Source organism: Sciurus vulgaris (genome assembly GCF_902686455.1).
Source record: "Sciurus vulgaris genome assembly, chromosome: 9".
Taxonomy (NCBI): domain Eukaryota; kingdom Metazoa; phylum Chordata; class Mammalia; order Rodentia; family Sciuridae; genus Sciurus; species Sciurus vulgaris.
The window spans coordinates 101,267,550-101,288,301 of record NC_136469.1 but is presented as its reverse complement, the minus strand read 5'-3'; the positions used below and the strand labels follow the sequence as shown (position 1 = coordinate 101,288,301).

At 38.3% G+C, this 20,752-nt stretch overlaps 1 protein-coding gene across 1 annotated transcript; it reads left to right on the top strand.

The window, feature by feature from the left end:
* The first annotated feature begins 4,767 nt into the window (after positions 1-4,767).
* On the top strand, positions 4,768-16,527 carry ARL9 (ARF like GTPase 9). The gene is made up of 3 exons (XM_079153790.1): positions 4,768-4,891; positions 10,691-10,866; positions 15,760-16,527. Exons 1-3 carry the CDS (start codon positions 4,876-4,878, stop codon positions 15,937-15,939), a joined length of 372 nt encoding a protein of 123 aa, XP_079009916.1. The 5' UTR covers positions 4,768-4,875; the 3' UTR covers positions 15,940-16,527.
* The last annotated feature ends 4,225 nt before the right edge of the window (positions 16,528-20,752 follow it).

Sequence of the window (20,752 nt, the reverse complement as noted above, 5' to 3'; positions counted from 1 at the left end):
GTGAAAATTATCCATCTTTGAAAATTTTGACCTAAGGCACAACAGTGAAATTTACAGTTCTCTTCTTTAGTCATTGTTATTGGCAGCCATTGGTATTAGTCATTGCTAAGCAACTGAAATTTCAGTTCAAATAAATAAGTTATTGTCAAATGAAGTGTAAACACCATCTACCTTGACTTCTTGGTAATTATTTCCTCTTTTGGACAGGCCTTTATCCAGTGACATATATACTTTGTATATACATGTGTGTATGTGTACATTTATAAAAACCAATGTGGATACATCCATTCACTGTGGCACATTTTAAAATAAAATATTCTAGCAGTGACCATTCTCGCATCTAAGAATTTTCTTTTCAAACAAAGTATCTAAAATTATCTCCTGCCCCTGCCAGCAAAGCCAGAAAACAAATCTAATGGGATTGAGGGAACCTAGTTTAAACTCCACTGAATATTTATCATGTTGGGTATGGGTATAAACCCACAGCATTTGAAGTTTTTAATCCTCTTTTTAAAGAAAACTCTGAACAGCTAACCTTAAAAATCATTGCATCACTCAAGCGTTTTGGAACTTGCTATTTATTCATTGTTCCTTACAAGCCTATCTGAAATTGATCTGATGAAGAAAAATCAGTTAATGGCATGTGTAAACTAATTTTTAACTAATCAGTTGGTAGTGCTGGGGATGGAATCCAAGGCCTCCTACATACTAAGCAGTTGCCTTACAGCCCCCACATCATCTCTGAAAGTTCCATCGGAGTAGATTAAACTATTTTGCCGAGATCGGGCTTTGATACCTGGACCTTGCAAGCAGCCCGGGTCCTGGCAGGGTACTTAATTTCCGGAGATTTTTTCTTTTTCTTTTTTTAATCTAAACGCAACCGAAATTTGAGACACACTGCTGTCTTTAACCAACAACCCTGGGTAGCAAGCAGCCTTTAGACTTGATTAGTGGAGTTTACTCGGACTGGGGGTGGGGGCGGGGGGATACACAACTAGCTTTCCTGGCTTTGGTTGTGATCTGAGGGAGGACGATGTCGCTGCAGACGTCCTCAGGGTTGAGGATGCAGGCTTGGGGTTGAAGCTGGAGATGTCAGCGGCTAAGATCGCTCTGGATCCTACTTACGTGGAGAAGTTTCTGAGGCACCCTGCCCAGCCCCGGGAAATCGCGCCATTGTGCACCCTCCCGGGCAAGTGGCACTTAGGTACGTTTTTCTGGCAGCGACGATTCGCCCCATCGCTCTCCCAACTCTTGGTTGGTATCTCTGGGTTCCTCTGGGCTGGGCTCGATCCACCGGCTAGAACCCCGGCCCTTTTCAACTCCATTCCGGGTCCCTCCTCTGGACCCCCGGGCTAGGCGAATCAACTGCCAGCCGCCCTGGGCAGGCCCACTAGTGCTAAGTGCCAGGCCGCAGGCTGTGCGCGTTGGGACTAGCTGCGGCCACGGTGACCACGCGTGTGGCCTACGCCTTGTGGACCTACGTCTCCGCCCTGCACCCCCTGAGGGGGCCACACCTGCCGGGATCAGAGGCTGCAACTCCTGCGCGCGGGCGCGCAGACGAAAGGAAGCGAATAGACAGGGAGGGTGGAAATGGAGAACATGAAGAAAGGGAAGGCTAAGGAGGTGGCGAAGGAGAAAATTAAGGGGAAAGGTAAAGAAGAGAGAAGGAAAGTGGTGGAGAAGGGGAAAGAGAAAGGAAAGGAAGACTGTAGAAGAAAAGATAAAGAGCAGGAAAAGAAGAAAGTTCAAGGGAAAGAGACAGCGAGCGAGAAGAAGCAATTTAAAGGAAAACCAGAGATAGAGAAGAGCAGCAGCACCTCGACAGCCATCCCTCTGGAGCCACCGGTTGAAAACCAGGTACTTGGGACCCTGGCCTCCAAGGCCATTGTCGGCTCTCAGACCCCGGCACAGGCTCTGTTACGTCCGAGCCCCGCAGACCTGCGCAGCAGGGAACTGGGTCTCAACAGGGTTTGAAGATGGGAGGGATCGTGCCAAGTGACAAACGTCCCATTGCCCTCCCCTTCTCCCCTGCCCATCTTCACCCCTGTGCCCTGCCCTGTGTCTTAATCGATTCTAGTGTTAAGGGACCAGAGATCTTGACTGGTCTTCACGACGACACAGGGAAGGACCTTTTGCTTCTGTTAGGCATTCAACACTGAGCTCCCAGACCATCTGCCGACACAGATACCAGTCCCGGACCCTTCGTGTGCTCAGGCTCTTTAAGCTGAATATATTATTTGTCTGGAGCGGCAGGGTTCCTGAATTTATGCAGGATGTGTTTGGGGGCTCCCTGGCTGTTTTCTGTAAGGCACTGTGGTTACTGCTTGCAGACCACCAGCGCTCAGAATGGAAGGTCACAAATTTTTAACTGAGAGGTGTGGGAACCCAGGTATTGTGAGAGTCAGCTTGATGGCCTCTATGTTTCTGGGTCTCCTTGGGTCCAGAGCCACTTTTTGGTTCTGAACAGTTTTAATTATTAACGGAAATTTGATATTTTGGTAAAACACAGACTACATATATCTATATACATGGCTAAAGGATTAACTTTTGTCCAAGAACGATGGTGTTTGGGATCACAATTTGCATCTGAACTCTTGATTTATAACTATCTCAGCTTTCCCTAGATGGTGATAAACACAAGGAAGCCTACGATTTATTTTTTAAAATTAATTTCTTTTCGGTGCTGAAGATTGAACCTCAAACTTCAGTTATATGCTCTTGTCACTGAGCTATATCCCCAACCCAAAGTTTGTATTTTAGGCTGAAAATATAAACAAAATTTGTAAAACATTAGTGAGTGCAGAATTTCTAGATAGAATGGGCCTAGGGGTAGCAATGTGGTTGGAAAAGGAGTAGGGAACTATTTTTAACTCCCAATGTTTCAAGGACCTAGTATGCCATTATTTTAGGAATTACTAAGAAAGAAAACAATGCTGCCAACCAAAATATGACATACCATAGATTTTAAAGACATCCTATTTTCAGAGATGTTAAAATGTGGGTGGGGGAATGTGCCTCTTAGAATTAATAAAGTATGTTGGGGTAACGTGAGTGAGGCCCCCAGTGGAGATGGTGGGGGAACACAATCCATGTCCTGCAGCCATTTCTTGGTGCTGCTATTGCTTTAAAGCATGCAATTTTAAAACATTTAATGAAGACTCCTTTGTGCATTGTCCCTCTTCCTTACCCTAGCACTTTCTCAGAATGGCATTTTAACATGTGAATGTAGATGGAGAGAATAGGAAAGGACATATGTAAGAATGGAGATAGGAGAGATCCATGAAATTACCATTCATATTTGGAGCCATCAAGAATTCACTCTAGGGGCTGGGGCTGTAGCTCAGTGGTAGCCTAGCTGGTGAGAGGCACTGGGTTCCATCCTCAGCACCACATAAAAATAAGTAACTAAAATACTGTGTCTATATATATATATATATATATATATATATATGTATAATTTTTTTTTTTTTTTTAAGAATTCACTTTACCAAAAATGTATGGCCTTTAAAAATCATACCCTTTACTCAAATACCTATTGGGGCAGAACTTAAAATGTCTTACTTTCACATAGATCTTTTTTTTAAAAATAGAGGTGGCTACAGACATTCTAATACTGTTTAAGATCACTTTTTTTTTCCTTCTAGAAATTTAGTCTAAGTCTAATGTCAACATTTGGTGTTCAAGCAGAATGAACATAAGATTATTGTTATTTCTAAACCAGTGTCATTAACAACAATCGCTAGTATTTTATGTATTAAGCTGTTTAGAAATAGAATGGAATTCCTCTGAGCATTCTGGCTGCATTGTTGCTCATTTATTACTCTTTAGTGTTTGCACAGTAGAGTCTGTATCTCTGAGCACTCTTTTTTTTTTTTTTTTTTTTTTTTTCCTGAGCACTCTTAACTCTTAACAGCTTGTCCTTCTGATCCCTCAGTCAAGGGCAATGAAAATTAAGGCTGGCATGTTTATAGAATGCTTCCAGTAGTTTACTTCCAGTTCACCAGGTTTTAACATTGGGTTTTAAAATACTCATTTATTATTGGAAATGTTTTAACAATTTCTATAATCTTAGCCTTTTCATTTAATCATGAGACTTAAAAAATATACATTAAAAATATAAGAGGGGGAAACTTACCCTAACATTTTATAATCAATATCTACTTGTGAAGAAAACATAGATTAATAATAATATGAGACCTTAAATGCTTGCATGCTGAGTGGTACAGTAGTTGTGTAGTAGTTGTGTGCACCATGGAAGTCCCAAGACCCCGAAAAACAAACCAAATTCCGGTACAGTTTCCAAAGGACGTGAACAAGAATTCTGGAAATCAACCTGTAGCACCTTCCATAAATACTAGGGTGTGTGTGTGTGTGTGTGTGTGTGTGTGTGTGTGTGTGTCTATGTGTCTGTGTGTCTGTGTATGAGAGAGAGAGAGAGAGAGAGAGAGAGAGAGAGAGAGAGAGAGAGAGAGAGAGAGAGAGAGAGAGAGACTGACCAGGAGCTGGGGGATGGAGAAAGTGTATGAGATTAATAGTCACATAAGTAGTAATGGCTAATTAGAAAACTTTAGGTGATTGGTGGTTTGGTTTAGACCTATAAAATGTGAAGTTTGCTCTTTGGTGATGCCATGATTATTATTAGGTCCTAACACAGGCAGGCACATTATCAGAAGTCTGAAAACAAGGTCCTGGTGGAGTAGGTTTATTGATTTATCTTTTGTTTCACAGGAGAAAAATAAGCAGATCCTAGTGCTAGGACTGGATGGCGCAGGGAAAACCAGCATCCTCCACTCTCTAGCTTTAAACAGAGTCCAGCATAGCAAAGAACCCACCCAAGGTTTCAATGCAGTTTGCATCGACACTGAAGACAACCAAATGGAGTTCCTGGAGAGTAAGCTCTGTTTCCTCATTAGTTATCAGATAGCATTTTCTTTTATCTTAAGCCAGATGTGGTGTTAATGACTGGATTTTTGTGATGCTGGATCAGATTTACACAAACTTTTGGATGCATGCGTGGTTTAATACTGAGGTGCCCTGGGGAAGGAGTTAGGAATCACTTTCTGCTTTTTAAAATTTTCTTCTTTTACTCAGTGATGCAGACAAAGGGGAGTTTAAGGAAGGCTTTAGCATGACCTCCTAAAATCTATAATCAGCCTCCCTCTTCCCACACTACTGCAAATAAACATGCAGCCTAAGTAAGTACAGTGTGCTTCTTTCTCTGCAAGTGCAATTATAGACAATCCCCAAACCTCTTCTTCCAACTAGATGGCAGTCCCAAAGTCCCTACTGTGTACCAATTCTGGAGTCATCACCTTGCTAAATGTTGCTGTGCCCCAAAGTTGGGTCAGGTCCCTTGTCTTCTTTCTCTCCCTGTTTTACCACTGAGCTATATTCCAAGACCTTTTTATTTTGAGATAGGATTTTCTTAAGTAGCTGAGGGCCTTGTGGTCTTCCTGCCTTAGCCTCCCGAGTTGCTGGGATTACAGGCATGCACCACTAACTATGCCTGGCCCTCTTGTCTTTTCTTACGCTCTCTCCTTTGGATGACTTGATCCATCTTCATGGCACTTAATACTATCTATATGCTAATGACCCTCAAAATTGACCTGTCTAGCCCAAACATATCCAATTGTCTCCTGACATCTCTATTTGAACATCTAATTTACCTCTCAAACAATGTGGTTAAAAAAAAAAAAAAATGCTTGATTTATCCCCTATCTGTTCCTTTACCTAGAATCTACTGACCAATAAGTGACTCCTCAACCATCAAGTTTCTCAAGGCAGAACCTGGGAGTCACCCTTGATTCCTCCTTCTCTATCTTTGCCTTCAGTCCACAAGTGAAACATTTTGAGTTTTTCTATCTCCAAAGCATAACTAGAATTTATCAGTGACATCTTTTCCCACTGCCTACATGAGTCAAAACCTCTCTCACAGATTCCTCAGATTCCTGCAGTCATCTTTTTATTTTTGCTTTCGTCCATTTGTGAAGAGCAATATTTTAACACATGTATTTAAGAAAACACTTGCTAACTTAAAACTCTTCATTGAATTATCTGGGTGCAGTGGTGCATACCTGTAATCCTAGGAACTGGGGAGACAGAGGCAGGAAGATTGCAAATTCCAGGTCAGCCTCAGCAACTTAATGAGGCCCTAAGCAAGTTAGTGAAACACTCTCAAAATAAGAAACACACACACACACACACACACACACACACACACAATGGGTTGTGGGGCAGAGCTGAGGATGTAGGTGACTAAGTGGTCCTGGGTTCATTCTTTTTTTTTTTTTTTTTTGCGGTGCTGGGGATTGAACCCAGGGCCTAGTGCTTGCAAGGCAAGCACTCTACTGACTGAGCTATCTCCCCAGCCCCCTGGGTTCATTCTTGAATGTCAACAACAACAAAACAAACCAGAAAACAAAAAACAACCAAAAACACCCCAAACCTTCAAACGATAGATCCATCCATTTTTAAATAACTCATGGTTCAGAGATAAATCATTATGGAAATTTAAAAATAATCAGAACAAGTGATTGCTAAAAAGAACAATGACAAAATCTATTGGTTAAAACTTTCATGCCAAGAAAATGATGCATTTAAAGAAATTTATTATCTTAAATGCTTATAGCTGAAAAAATACAACTTAAAACTTATAAGTTAAATATACAATGTAGATTAGATAAGAACAACAGACTAAAATCAAAGAGGATAGAAGGAAAGAGATTATAAAGAAACCAATTAATTACAAAGATACAGTAGTAAAGAGAAGAAAGGTCAGAAGTTAGTTCTTTGAAAGATAAACAAAATAGACACTCTTCTGATGAAATTTATCAAGGAAAAACTAGAAAGCACAACTGATGTCTTATATGAAAAAAAGATGTCAAGAGTATATTTGCATTAGTGCTAATAAACGTATATATTTCAAAAACAGATTCAAGAAGAAATAAAACTATTGGCCAAATTATATTGCTATATTGTATACATGTATGAATATGTAAAAATAAATCACACCATTATGTACAACTACAGAGCATCAATAAAAATGTGGAAGATAAGAAAAAATAAGATGCCGAATAATTTCAAAAATTTAAAGATATGAAATCACTAGCTGAAACTCACTCTATAATGAAAACACCAGATCAGTTGATTTTATAGGTGAGCTCTACCAATCTTAATCTTCCATAAATTCTCCTACCCAATAGGAAAAAAAAACAGTAGTCTTTCCTACAGTGAAGTCACTATAACCAAAGCCAGGCTAAGAAGTATAAGAAAAGGAAATTCATTAGCATAGATGCAGAAATTTGGGGAAAAAAAATGTAGTAAACCAAAATCCAGTTAGTATATGAAAGAAACAATGTATCATGACCAAGCCCTGCTTTTTCAGAAACAAAAAGTAACTTTAACCTTTGAAAAAAATCTATGAATGTCATTTGCTACATTGTTAACTAGATAAATATATATGATCACCTCAATAAAAGAAAAAAATTACAAAATTCAATTGTTTATGATTTTAAAATTCTTTTTTAAAATTAAAAAAAATTTTAATTAAAAAAATTTTTATTTTATTTGTTCTAATTAGTTGTACATGGCACTAGAATGCATTTATCCATTTTGATAGATCATACATAAATGGAGTATAATCTCTCATTACTGATTATACATATTGCAGGATCACATTGGTCAAGCAGTCATACATGTACATGAGGTAATAATGTCTGTTTCACTCTACTATGGTTCTTTCCCCCATACCCCTACCCCTCCCTTCACTCCCCTCTACCTAATTTAAAGTAACTATTCTTCCCTATCCGCTGGCCACTCTTATTGTGAATTAGCTTCCACATATCAGAGAAAACATTCAGCCTTTGGTTTTGGGGGCTTGGCTTAAAAATTCTTAATAAGCTAAAAATAAATGACAATTCCTTAAACCACCAAAACTTCAGAACACAGGATTCCTCAACATAAAGTATTAGAAGTATTGCCCCTTGAAAATCAGGTCAAAGGAGCATTTTCATTCAACATAACAGAAGGTCCAAGTCAGTTCAACAAAAAGAAAAGGCATTAGGATGAGAAAGGAAGAAATAAAATAGATCTTGTTTATGAATGATGTAATTTTCTTTAAAGGAAACCTAAAAGACCCTTCAAATTACTTTAAAAAGTCAATTACGTTTCTGTTAGCTAGCAACATGAAGAAAATATGATTTTTCTTTTTTCTGGTTGAACCTAGGGGTGCTTTACCAAAGAGCTACATCCCCAGTCTTATTTATTTATTTTTATTTTGAGACAGGGTCTTGTTTAGTTGCTTAGGGCCTTGCTAAGTGGTTGAGACTGACCTCAAACTTGCCTCCTCCTGCTGGGAGGATTCCCCAGTTGCTGGGATTGTAGGCATGTCCTACTGTGTATGGCTTAGAAAATATGATTTTAAAGAAGATACATTTTCAATAGCAACAAACATAATTTATGTATATATATATAAAGAGAGAGAGACACTTTGCAGATGTCATTTTAAAACATTGAAAGAAGATCTAAATAAATGAAGACATAGTTTTCATTGATAGGAAGTCAGTACATAAAAAAGATGTTAATTCTTCCCCAAATTGATGTTTAGAAATAATTCAATTCCAATCAGAATCCCAGTAAGACTTTTTAAGAGTTTGAAAAGCTACAACTAAAACTTACATGGAAGTATAAAGGTACAAGAAAAGCTGGGCACTCTTGAAGAAGTGAGTAAGAAGGGTAGCCTTCTTCTGTCAAATATCAAATCTTACTATAAAACTTTAAAATTAACATTGTGTGGTATTGGCATAGGAATGAGCAAAGTGACCAAATGTACAGAGCAGAGTCCTCTGGGGAAAAGAGAGGCTGTTTTACAAGTGGTGCTGGGACAACACGGGGGGAAAAAGTGAAACTGGTTTCCAGCCTCTTTATATACATATGTATACATCAAGTTCAGATGGATAAAATTCCAGTGTAAAAAGCTTTGTGAAGAAAATAGAGAATATCTATGTCTCCATGGTAAAGATGCAGAATACAAAACAGGATATAAAAAGCAATAACAATGAAGAAAGAAGAGTAAATTAAACTACATTAAAATTGAGAACTTCTGCTCAACTTTTTTAAGATGCCACAAAATGAGAGAAATACATGCAACACATATAACCAATAAATGAACAGTATCCAAAAAATATTAAGAACTCTTATGAAAAAATTAAGACAAATAAAAAACATTTCATATGAAACAAATTAGAAGTAAACATGAAAAAAAGGTTTAATGATCATTAAGCAAAGGAATTTAAATTTGGCGCACACACACACACACACACACACACACACACAATCTGATAAAACCAGGTTTTGAAGAGAATGTAGATCCAAAGGAAATTTACTGATTATTGGTGGAATATAAATCATAACCAGCCACTTTAGAAAACAGTGTCACATAGTTGGCCTTCCTTTCACATAAACCCATACCAGGAGACAAATACTAAAGTGTTTACAGCAGCATTGTTTATGGTAACAAGAAGTGAGGAATAATCCTAGGGTCCATGGACATTTAAATTGTGTTAAAGTCATATGAATTGCTTAGAAGTTTCAAAATTTTAACAAATGAAAACCACAAAATACTTAGAAGAATGACTAGCCTAGATAGATGCAAAAGAAAACAAGTGAAAGGCAAATCCTTTCCTAGTAGTGTTTAAAATGACTTTTGTTACGTTCCTGTTACAGATATCTGGAATAGTTTTCTATCAAGGGCTACATAGTAAATAATTTGGGCTCTGTGGACCACATGGTCTCTGTTGTAACCACTAAACTGCCATTGTGGTGTAAGAGTTGCCACAGACAATATGTAAACTAAAACATGTTGTGTTCTAATAAAATTATTTGTGGGTATTAGAATCTAAATTTGATAGAATATTCATAGTCATAATATTTTTTCAAAAGTTTGCATTTTTTTCAAACTTTTTTTTTTTTACATTTTAATGTGTTAAAAAAAAAAAAAAAACCTTTTTAACTTGTGAGCTTTACAAAAATAGGTGGTTGGCTAGATTTGTACATCCAGCCATAGTTTGCCAGCCCCTATCCTAGGAGAAATATAAAAGCTAAATTCATTATGTATATTATCATTACCAAAAAGTTTCCTATAGGAAGAATCAGTAGACTGAAATTCTCTAATCTAAAGGCATTTTTATCCTAAGAAAAGTATTCCTGAATACCTTAAGATCATATTCCCTAACAATGCAGTATTAAAAAGAGAAATTAGTTCTGGGATTCTGACAAAGGAAGAGAATTATGCAAGTTGAGGGTAGCCAACGAATTCAGTCCATTTAAAAATTATTTTAGAGTGACATGAGCTTTAACCTACCACCTTTAACTATTTTGGTAGTGTACTCCCATTGATGAACTTAGTGGCTGGTGAGTCTGCTATGTATATCAGGATCAGGAGACATTCCCTGTAATATTTACTATCTGCACACTGATCCTTTCTGATTCCAGAATGAATGATCCTCTTATGAAGGGTAGTCATTCCTAATGACTAACTGTTTCCTGGTAGTATCTCTCTGATTGCACTCAGAATTGGGTACCCTCTTACAAGTGGAATTTTATTAGAACACCTATCCAGGGTGCCCTGCCTGCCTCTTGGTGGATGCTCATGTGATTTGTTGGTGCTTTCTTCCTCTACTGTTCTCTGTAGTTGGCGGCAGTGAGCCTTTCCGTTCCTCCTGGGAAATGTACCTGTCCAAGGGATTGTTGCTGATCTTTGTGGTGGATTCAGCAGATCACAATCGCTTACCTGAAGCCAAAAAATACCTTCACCAACTAACAGAAGCAAATCCAATCCTTCCTCTGGTTGTGTTTGCACACAAACAGGTAAAAATCTGTGCAAATATAAATCATGCTCAATACATTTCTTATTAACATGAGAAATGTCCATTTTTAATAGCTAGATATTCAGCAACATGCTGTATATTCAACTTGATTTATTAGATCTCCTGGTTTATAAACTGCTTGAGGTAATGAGTGTTATTAATCTTTGTGAGACTTGAAGTACCTAAGTATACTGCTTTGTGCATAGTAGGAATTTAACAAAGGTATATTGAACTTATTTCAATAACCATATTAATGGTTGAATTGAGCACAATATTTGAATGGCTTCTATGTATAAAGAAATAGTTTTGTTTCAGAACAATTAAATTGACCTGAATTTATTTCACATGCACATTCAAAATATTCCATGGGGAAATTGGAATGTAAAATGGTGTAGCTGCTTTGGAAAATAATATTGTGGCTCCTCAAAAAATAGAGTTCCCATATGATGTGGCAATCCCACTTCTGGGCATATACCCCAAATAATTGAAATGGGTACTCAAATAGCTATTTACATACCCATCTTCATAGCAGCATTCTTTACAGTAACAAGAAGGAGGAAGCAACCCCAGAGCCCATCCAATGATGAATGGATAAACAAAAGGTGGTACACACATACAATGGAATATTATTTGGCCTAAAAAGGGAAGGCAATTCTGACATATCACAACACAAAGATGAACCTTTAGGACATCATGCTACATGAAATAAGCCAGGCACAGAAGGACAAGTATTGAAAATTCGGCTTATTGAGGCTCCTAGTAAAGTCAGATCCACTAAGATACAAGGTAGAATGGTGGTTGCTCAAAGCTATGAGAGGGAGGAATGGGGAATTATTTGGTACTCACAGAGTTTCAGTTTAGCAAGATTAAGAGTTTGGGCGATGGATGGTGGCGATGGTCACACACCAATGTGAATGTCTGGTTGACCTTTCCTTTAGTGTAGTTCCTCCCTTTGCTGATTTTCATTGTTTTCTTTTTCATTTTCTCCTCATGGAATATTTTTCTGAGAATGTTCTGTAGTGCAAGCTTTCTAGTTGTGAATTCTTTAACTTTTGCTTATCATGGAAGGTTTTTATTTCATCTTCAAGTCTGAAGTTTAATTTTGCTGGGTATAAAATTTTTGGTTAGCATCCATTTTCTTTCAGAACTTGATATGTGTTATTCCAGGACCTCCTGGCATTGAGGGTCTGGGTTGAGAAATCAGCTGAGATTCGAATTGGTTTCTCCCTATATGTAATTTGAGTTTTTTCTCTTATAGTCTTTAAAATTCTATCCTTATTCTGTATGCTGGTAATTCTCTTTATAATGTGTCTTGGTGTGGGTCTGCTGTAATTTTGTAATTTAGGGTCCTGTAAGCCTCTTGTAGTTGATTTTCCATTTCATTCTTTAGATTTGGGAAGTTTTTTGATATTACATCATTGAAAAGACTGCGCATTCCTTTGGTTTGTATCTCCATGCCTTTGTCTATTCTGATAAATCTTAAATTTGATCTTTTCATGTTATCCCATATTTCTTGGAAGTTCCGTTCATGACTTCTTACAATCTTCTCTGTGTGGTCAACTTCATTTTCAAGAGTATATATTTTGTCTTCATTGTAAGAGGTTCTGTCTTCCAAGTGGTCTAGTCTGTTGGTCATACTTTCCATTGAATTTTTAATTTGGTTTATTGTTTTCTTCATTTTGAGAATTTCTGCTTGATTTCTTTTTATAATCTCTACCTCTTTATTGAAGTATTCTTTCACTTTCCCTATTTTCTCTTCAATACCATCCTTTATTTTGAAGATCAATCTAACTATGTATTTTCTAAACTCCTTCTCTGACATTTCTTCTACTGTGTTGTCTATGGATTCTGTTGTTGGAATATCTTGGCTTGTTCAAGACACTTTGTTCCCTTGCTTTTTGGTTGTGTGTCTTCTCATTTAACTGTATGGAGCTGAGGCAATACAGATTCTACCCTGTAGTCTTTTAGTGTCCCCAGTACCTCAGGCTTCCAGTACCTCACAATTCGGAGATTGGGAGGTCCTAGGTCAAGGCGTTGTTCCTGTTGAGGACCCTCTTCCTGGTTTGTATATGGTCACCTTCTTGCTGTATCTTCACATGGCAGAGAGTGAAGACTTCTATTTTTAATTTATTAATACTTTCTTCTGTGATTTGTGTCTCTTCATCAAATTAAATAAACAAAGTCATTCATTGTCACATTTATAATTTTTGTTGGGTCTTAATTAGAAAAGGCTTGTATATTCTAGTTTGTGTTAGTTAGCTTTTCATCATTGTGACCAAAACACCTAACATGAACAATTAGATGAGGAAAAGTTTATTTTGGGCTTTAAGTTTCAGAGGTTCAGTTCATGGTCATCTGAGCTCTGGAATCAAGGAAAAGTAACACCTCACAGTAGAAGGGCACGGCTGAGGAATGCTGCTCAGTTCATGACAACCAAGAAGTAGAGGGAGCAAGTGAGGAGCCAGGGGCAAGATATAGTCCAAGGTCACCCCTCCAGTGACCTATTTCCATAGCCACCCCCACCAGCCTACAGTTACCAACCAGTAGTCCATTTAAATTATTAATAAATCAAATGGATTAATCCATTAATGAGGTTACAGCTCTCATAAGCTAATTATTTCATCTCTAAACATTCCTGCATTGCCTAACACATGAGCTTTTTGAGGGACACTTCGTATCCAAATCATAACAAGTTCAATTTATCTTTTTTTATATTCTTTGGCCAAAATATTTAGTCTATTATTTTAGCTGACTAAGATCAAGTTATTATGTAAAGGTTTTCAAAGAAATCATCTTTATCTTTACTCTGTACATTATTAGCTCTATTAAGGCCCAATTATATAAGTGTGGAATAAACCCTGTATTTTTATACCTTATGTGTTATATCATGATAAGGAGCCCCTCCTCCCACCCACCACCCTTCTCTTCCTATTTTTTCTACTCCAATTCCATTAGTGAACTTATTTAATCTGGGACATCACCCACATGTTACTGGAGTCATTAAAACCGTTACAAAAATTATTATAAGATGATGGACCAAATAAATTCAGGTTTCAAACAAGTCAATGATATATTGTGACTACCAGCACTCAGAGGGTAACCACTTCCAACCAGTTACTAATTGCAGCACATCATGGAAAGCCTTCCAGCCTCCCTGTGGTGGAATTTGATAGGTTTATATTGGTATAGGAAGAAAGAGACTCAGTAGTGGATTATTTTTAGAGCTGTAAAACTGTTCTCCTGGTCAGGTGCAGTGGCACCCACTGTCATTCCAGCTCCTCAGGAGGCTGAGGCAGGAGGATTGCTTGAACCCAGGAATTTGAGACCAGTCTGGGCAACATAGTGAGACCCCCATCTCAAACAAACAAACAAACAAACAAACAAACAAACAAACAAACAAACAAGCAAACAAATAAAACAATACTCTGAAGCTTAAGAAAATGCTGTGAAATAGCAAAAAGCCAATTGCAAATGCAGTTTTAGAAGTGAAAATGCCAAAATTTTTGCAAAATACTGAAAAACAATAGGTGATCCAATATTTATTAAAGGAAAAATCAGAGGCCTTTTGTCTAAATACTTCTGGATGCATGAGAGGCAGAGGAGTATGTTTGGGTCTTGCCATTTTGACTCTAGAAGTTTGATTCTGGCATGCAGCATAAGTCCAGGTGGCTCTCCCTAAGGGTTTCTGTCCCTGCTGCATCTCTTCGCCTCTCTGCCTGCTCTTGGCCTCCCTCTCCTACCATTCTTGTTCTCAATCCGCTCCCACCCTGGTCTCTTGTCTGTCTCCCTCTACCTCCCAAAGTTTGATCCAAAATTATTGTTCAGTGGAAATATTGACCAGAAAAGAAAGTTCACAATGGCTAAAATCAGAAATATATGATATGAACAAGAAATAACTAATGAATCAAATTCCTTTTGATAAATGTAAATTTGTTTTAACTGATCTTGTTGAAAGTAATCTTTTTTTTTTAAATTGTAAACAAATGGGGTACAACTTCTTTCTCTGGTTGTACATGAAGTAGAGGTATACCACTTGTGTAGTCATACATTTACATAGGGTAATGGTATTTGATTCATTCTGTTATTTTTTCCTTCCCCCATACTCCTCCCACCCCTCTTTTCCCTCTATACAGTTCCTCCTTCCTTCATTCTTGCCTCTCTCCCACCCCGCAGAAAGTAATCTTGAATTAAAAATAGTGATGGGGCTGGGGATATAGCTCAGTTGGTAGAGTGCTTGCCTCACATGCACAAGGCCCTGGGTTCAATTCCTAGCATCATTAAAAAAAAAAAAAATAGCAATGGCTCTGTTTAGAAAATAAAGTATTAGGTATTAGATTGGCTTAGCTTCATTCCAGAAAATACTTTGATAACACATAAATGCTGGCATAATCTGGGCACAGCAGTGTACATCTGAAATCCCAGCAACTCAAGAGGCTGAGGCAGGAGGATCTCAAGTTCGAGGCTAGCCTCAGCACCTTGGTGAGGTCATAAGCAACTGAATCAGATCCTGTCTCAAAATAAAATAAAAAGGGCTGGGAATATGACTCAGTGGTAAAGTGCCTCTGGGTTCAATCCCCAGTACCACTCCGCACACCCAGCACTGACATAATTCTGGTGAAAATATTTATATTCAAACATCTACTGGTATCATCACAATTAGGGCCACAATATCCTCTGTATTAAAATGGGGAAGTTGGGGTTGGGGATATAGCTCAGTTGGTAGAGTGCTTCCCTTGCAAGAATGAGGCCCTGGGTTCAACCCCCAGCACCGCAAAAGGAAAAAAAAAAAAAAATGGGGAAGTCATTGAGAGCAATAAATAAAAATAAGTCTATATATTCCAAAGGATTACAAAATAACTGACTTTTTCCTATTCTTTTTCCATTCTGGCTGAAGGATCTCGAAGCAGCCTATCACATTACAGATATCCACGAAGCTTTAGGGTTATCTGAGGTGGGAAATGACAGAAAGCTGTTCTTGTTTGGAACTCAAGTGACCACGAATGGCTCAGAGATACCGTCTACCATGCAAGATGCCAAAGACCTGATTGCACATCTGGCTGCAGACGTGCCATAGCAGGACGAGGCCCACTGTGTGACTCCACGTTAAATGTCATCAGGGAATGTTGAATGGCAGGCTTGAAGTCAAAGGTTTCCACTTTCAATTAAAAAATAAGACATTTCCTGTTTTCTCAATGCATGGCATATATACAAAGATAATGCTAATTCATTACAGAGTATCTAAGTATTTAGACTTTGAACTTTAAACACATTTGTAGCTGGGTGTGGTGGTGCACAACTGTAATCCCAGTAACTTGGGAGGATGAAAGAGAGGATCTCAAGTTTGAGGCCAGTCTGCCTGTCTCAAAATAAAAAATAAAAAAGGGCTGGAGTTCAGTGGTAAAACACCCCTGGATTCAACCCACAATACTGAAAACAGCCAACCAAACAAAAAATGTATTTTATTTTATTTTTTGGAACCAAGGATTGAACCCAGGGGTGATTAACCACTGAGTTACATCCCCAGTCCTTTTTATTTCTTATTTTGAGACAGGGTCTCACTAAGTTGCTTAGGACCTTGCTAAGTTGCTGAGGCTTCCTTTGAATTTGTGATCCTCTTACCTCAGCCTCCTGAGCTGCTGGAATTACAGGCGTGCGCCACTGCACCCAGCTAATTGCTGGGGATCGAACCCAGGGCCCTGTGCTTACAAGGCAAGTACTTTACCAACTGAGCTATCTCCCCAGCCCTGAATGTATTTTAAAAACAGTGTATTTGAAATGAATTAGAATTTATTTTTGCAGTGCTGGGGTTTGAACCCAGGGCCTTGGATATGCTAAGTACATGATCTTCCACTGAGCTCCACCCCCACTCCTGGAATTAGGATATTTAATCAACAAAAGTAAAGTGAATGTTAGTACATTTTCATCCCACTTGTGATTTTTAGTGATATTGTTTCTATTAAAAGATTTTAACAAGCTTCCTGTTCTCAAGTAAAAATCAATGTGTCTTTCTTTTAAGTGGATCCATTAACACTGTGGGATAGAATTACAGGATAGTAGAATGAGGAAAGTGAGCACTTTCAAATCCACAGAGAAATAGAAATCAACCACTTTTAGAAAGTTACGGAACACTTGTCTCTAGGAGCCGTCATACTAAGTGAGGAATATTGTAGGGATTTGCTTTTAAAATTCTTGACATTTTGCTTTTGTACATAGATACACTTCACTAGAAATGTTTATATACTGATAATGATATTTACCTACAGACATAATGTAAATTCAACTTTCAACTATAGTGCTTTGCCTTGATTTAAAAAAAAAATTTTTTTTGAAAGTGGACTTGTGTAAATTCTACATTTTACATTTTTGGAATCTGAGCCAAAGAACCAAATATGATGAAGATGATTAACCCCTCTCAATGTTAGCACAAAACTGTCTCTATCAAACTTGAGGTTACAATGGAACGTAACCCAACCTAGGCATTTGTGTACAAACATGAGTGCACAATGATTGCCTATGAGGGGCGAGGAGTGGGTGTGGGCGACTTCAAGGTGTCTTGCCTTCTTCACCGTCAGTGCTGCCACGTCCTGTTTGTCCTGATCCCATCACCACTGCCACTCAGATAGCTAATGAGGAAACTTTTGTTTGGCCTATGGAAGTGGGACCACACATTGATTTAGGATTTGGGAATTTTAGCTTCTTTTCCAAGGCTTTTTTTTTTAACAAATGGACTCCTGACACATCCCTTAATCATCTTGGTCTTCTCCCTGTAAACAGATGTAGCCCAGTGTAGACGACTTCCAGCCCTGAGCTCGCATTCTGTGCTATGCTCTTCCCTGTGCGTTCTAATGGGGTCAGGGGCCTACATGGTTCCTTGATGCCTTTTTCAAAGGTGATTCCAAAAGCCTTCAGGATGAGGGATAATAGGTCTGTTCTTCCTTGTTCAGTCTTGTTTTTTGTTTTTCTCACATTCTGATCTTATTTTCTGCATTTTTTTTTTTTTTTTTTTTGGGGTGGTGCTGGGGATTGAACACAGGACCTCACACATGCTAGACAAGTGCTTTACCACTGAGCCACATCCCCAGCCCCTTATTTTCTGCATTTTGACAACAAATGCTATTGCTAAAAAACAAAAAACAAAAAACAAAAAGCAAACAAACAAACAAAAAACCTGGGATTTTCCTCTCAGGGAACAGTTAAGTACTAATGTGGCGGTCATTGCATGATGCTAGGGATGAGTAAAGCAGGGACCCTGCACTTGAGATGCTCTCAGGCTAGCAATGCAGGTACATGTCACAGGAGTTTTTGATGGAAATGCCACTCATCCAGGACAGATAGGTGTGATGTCAAAGAGGCTGCCTGGCCTCTTGAGGCCTCATGAGGGGGCAGTTAATACTTTGGAGTACTTAAGACATCTGGTGTTTGTTGTCTATCTTCTGGACTTAGATGCCATAGGTTTAGTTACTGCATCAAAAGTGACTTGCTGGGCTGGGGTTGTGGCTTGGTGGAAGAGCACTTGCCTAGCATGTGTGAGGTGCTGGGTTCAATTCTCAGTATCACATAAATAAGTAAATAAACATATTGTGTCCACCTACAACTAAAAATATTTTTTTAAGAAGTGATTTGGCCTTTTCATTTATTTAGACTGTCAATATTTATTAAGCACCAACTAAATGCCAGGACACTCTCAGTTAAAAAAGATGGAAATTCAACTCAAATTTGTGTGTGCCCCAAAGAGGGGGAGATTTGGGGAGATTGTTCATACTGAGAAACCTGAGCATGGGTAGATTAAGGGCTTCAGAGATAGCAAGAGTGTCTTTCCATCTCCTAGTCCTGCTAACCTCTGCCTGGATTAATTCTCAGACTCTCGTTACCCTCACCAAGGTAGCAAGATGGTTGTTGTTGACACCAAGCCTACACTATTCTTATAGACCATGATCTCAGGGTAGTATGGACCCTCTTTCAACAACCCTACAGCAAATCTCATGGAGGGGCACTGATTGACTCTGCTGAGGTCACATCTTTATACTCGAACCAATTCCTGTGGCCAGATTGGCAGAGTAGGAAGGAAGATTTGTCCCCTCAAACCATATGGAATCAGTGTCCCCATAGAAAGGAGGTGTTCTGCTTTTAGAAGAAGAGGGAAGGGAGGCTAGGCAGGAAAATAACAGACATAATGACAGTTGTCCATAGTCATTCACTGTACCTGGTACTAGAGTACTTTAATATGGGCTGGACATGTTCTTGAATAGACAGAATTAATATTGTCAAAATGGCCATAGTATCAAAAGCAATATACAGATTTAATGCAATTCCCATCAAAATACCAAAGACATTCTTCACATAACTGTATAATTTTATCAAAACAAACCCAAATATTATATATAATTATAATGCTCTAATAAAAATTAGTAGTTAAATTTTAATTTTTAAAATCCTAACAGCTGAAATCTGTGTTATTGAAAATATTTTATTATGTTCACTAATAAGATTGTACACATACAAAAAATTAATAAGAGCTGGAAAGACTCTTTGAGTGGGTAATATTTAAACTGAACCTTACAGGATAGAAAACAGCCAGTATGTGAAGAGTGGTGAGACGTGAACTCCAGACAGCAGAACAGGTATAGGAAGAGACTAAAATGGAAAAAAGTTTGATGATTAGGAGAAGAACAGGGAGGTTGGAATGTACAGAGCAAGGGCATAATGGCCTGAAGTAGACTAGAGAGAAAAAAGGACCAGACTGTGGGACCACTTATAGTACAAACATGTCTTTTCTCTTTCTCTAAATGGTTTGGAATGTCATGATCGGAACTGGGCAAAGTAGAAGTCAGAAGACAAATTGGGAGGCTATTGGAGAATTCAGACATGAGGGTGGGCTGGACTGGGATAGTAACTGAATATGGAGAGAAAGGGATGCATTAAAGACATGTATTCGCAGAATTAACTAGAGTTGCTGGTATATGGGGAGAAGGTGATAGAAAAGGAGAATCAAGACTGATTTCTGAATTTTTCTCAGGAAAGACATTAGTCAGATTCATGTGATTCATGTGTATAAAATCAGAGTGCCAATATATAACTGTGAAGTGGACCAGATTTCCTTCTGTGTGATCATTACTAATCTCTCTCAGTAAACAGACTCCCTTGGAAGCTGGGTGATGCCAGAAAGTTGACTTTGAAGGAATCTTTTGATGTATAGTGGTGTCAGACCACACATCCATCTCAAGAAGACCTGAAGTACAGGATGTAACAGTTTCTGTCTGTTGGCTTAGGTCCATTCCCCTCTGCATTTTTTCTGGGGAGGGGGTTGTTGAAGGAGGTGCTGGGATTTGAACACAGGACCTCCACATGAACAAGCCCTCTGCTACTAAGCTATAACCCCAGGCCCTATCCTCTGCAATTTTTTTTTTCTTTCTTTTTTTTTTTTTTTTTTTTTTTTGCGGTGCTGGGGATCGAACCCAGGGCTTTGGACTTGCAATGCAAGCACTCTACCGACTGAGCTATCTCCCCAGCCCGCCTCTGCAGTTTTTGATGGGTACAGTATCTTTGACTCTCTTCTTGTACATTCATGTTTGACTGAAACCCCTTTTCAAAATGTTTCTGATTTATATGTTCTTTGGCTATTTAAAGACATTTTTTTTTTTAGTGGTGAACAACTTTTACTGATTTAGGGGCCATCAAGCTTTTAAAAAAAATTTGGTTTTAGTTGTCAATGAAGCTTTATTTTACTTATTTATTTATATGTGGTACCATTCTGCTTTTAAAGGTGAGTTTATATAATTCTTTCCTGACCATTTACAGGTTGAGTTAAAAACTCCCTGATGATAGCTTTAATTCTCTTTTTTTTTCCCCCCAAAGTTTCAGGGGGTATTTCTCAAATTTCATACAAT

Bases quoted from the DNA above. Each gene is read 5' to 3' on its own strand.
- ARL9 (XM_079153790.1), top strand. The intron at 10,867-15,759 runs GTAAAAATCTGT...TTCTGGCTGAAG, and splicing joins TTGTGTTTGCACACAAACAG to GATCTCGAAGCAGCCTATCA.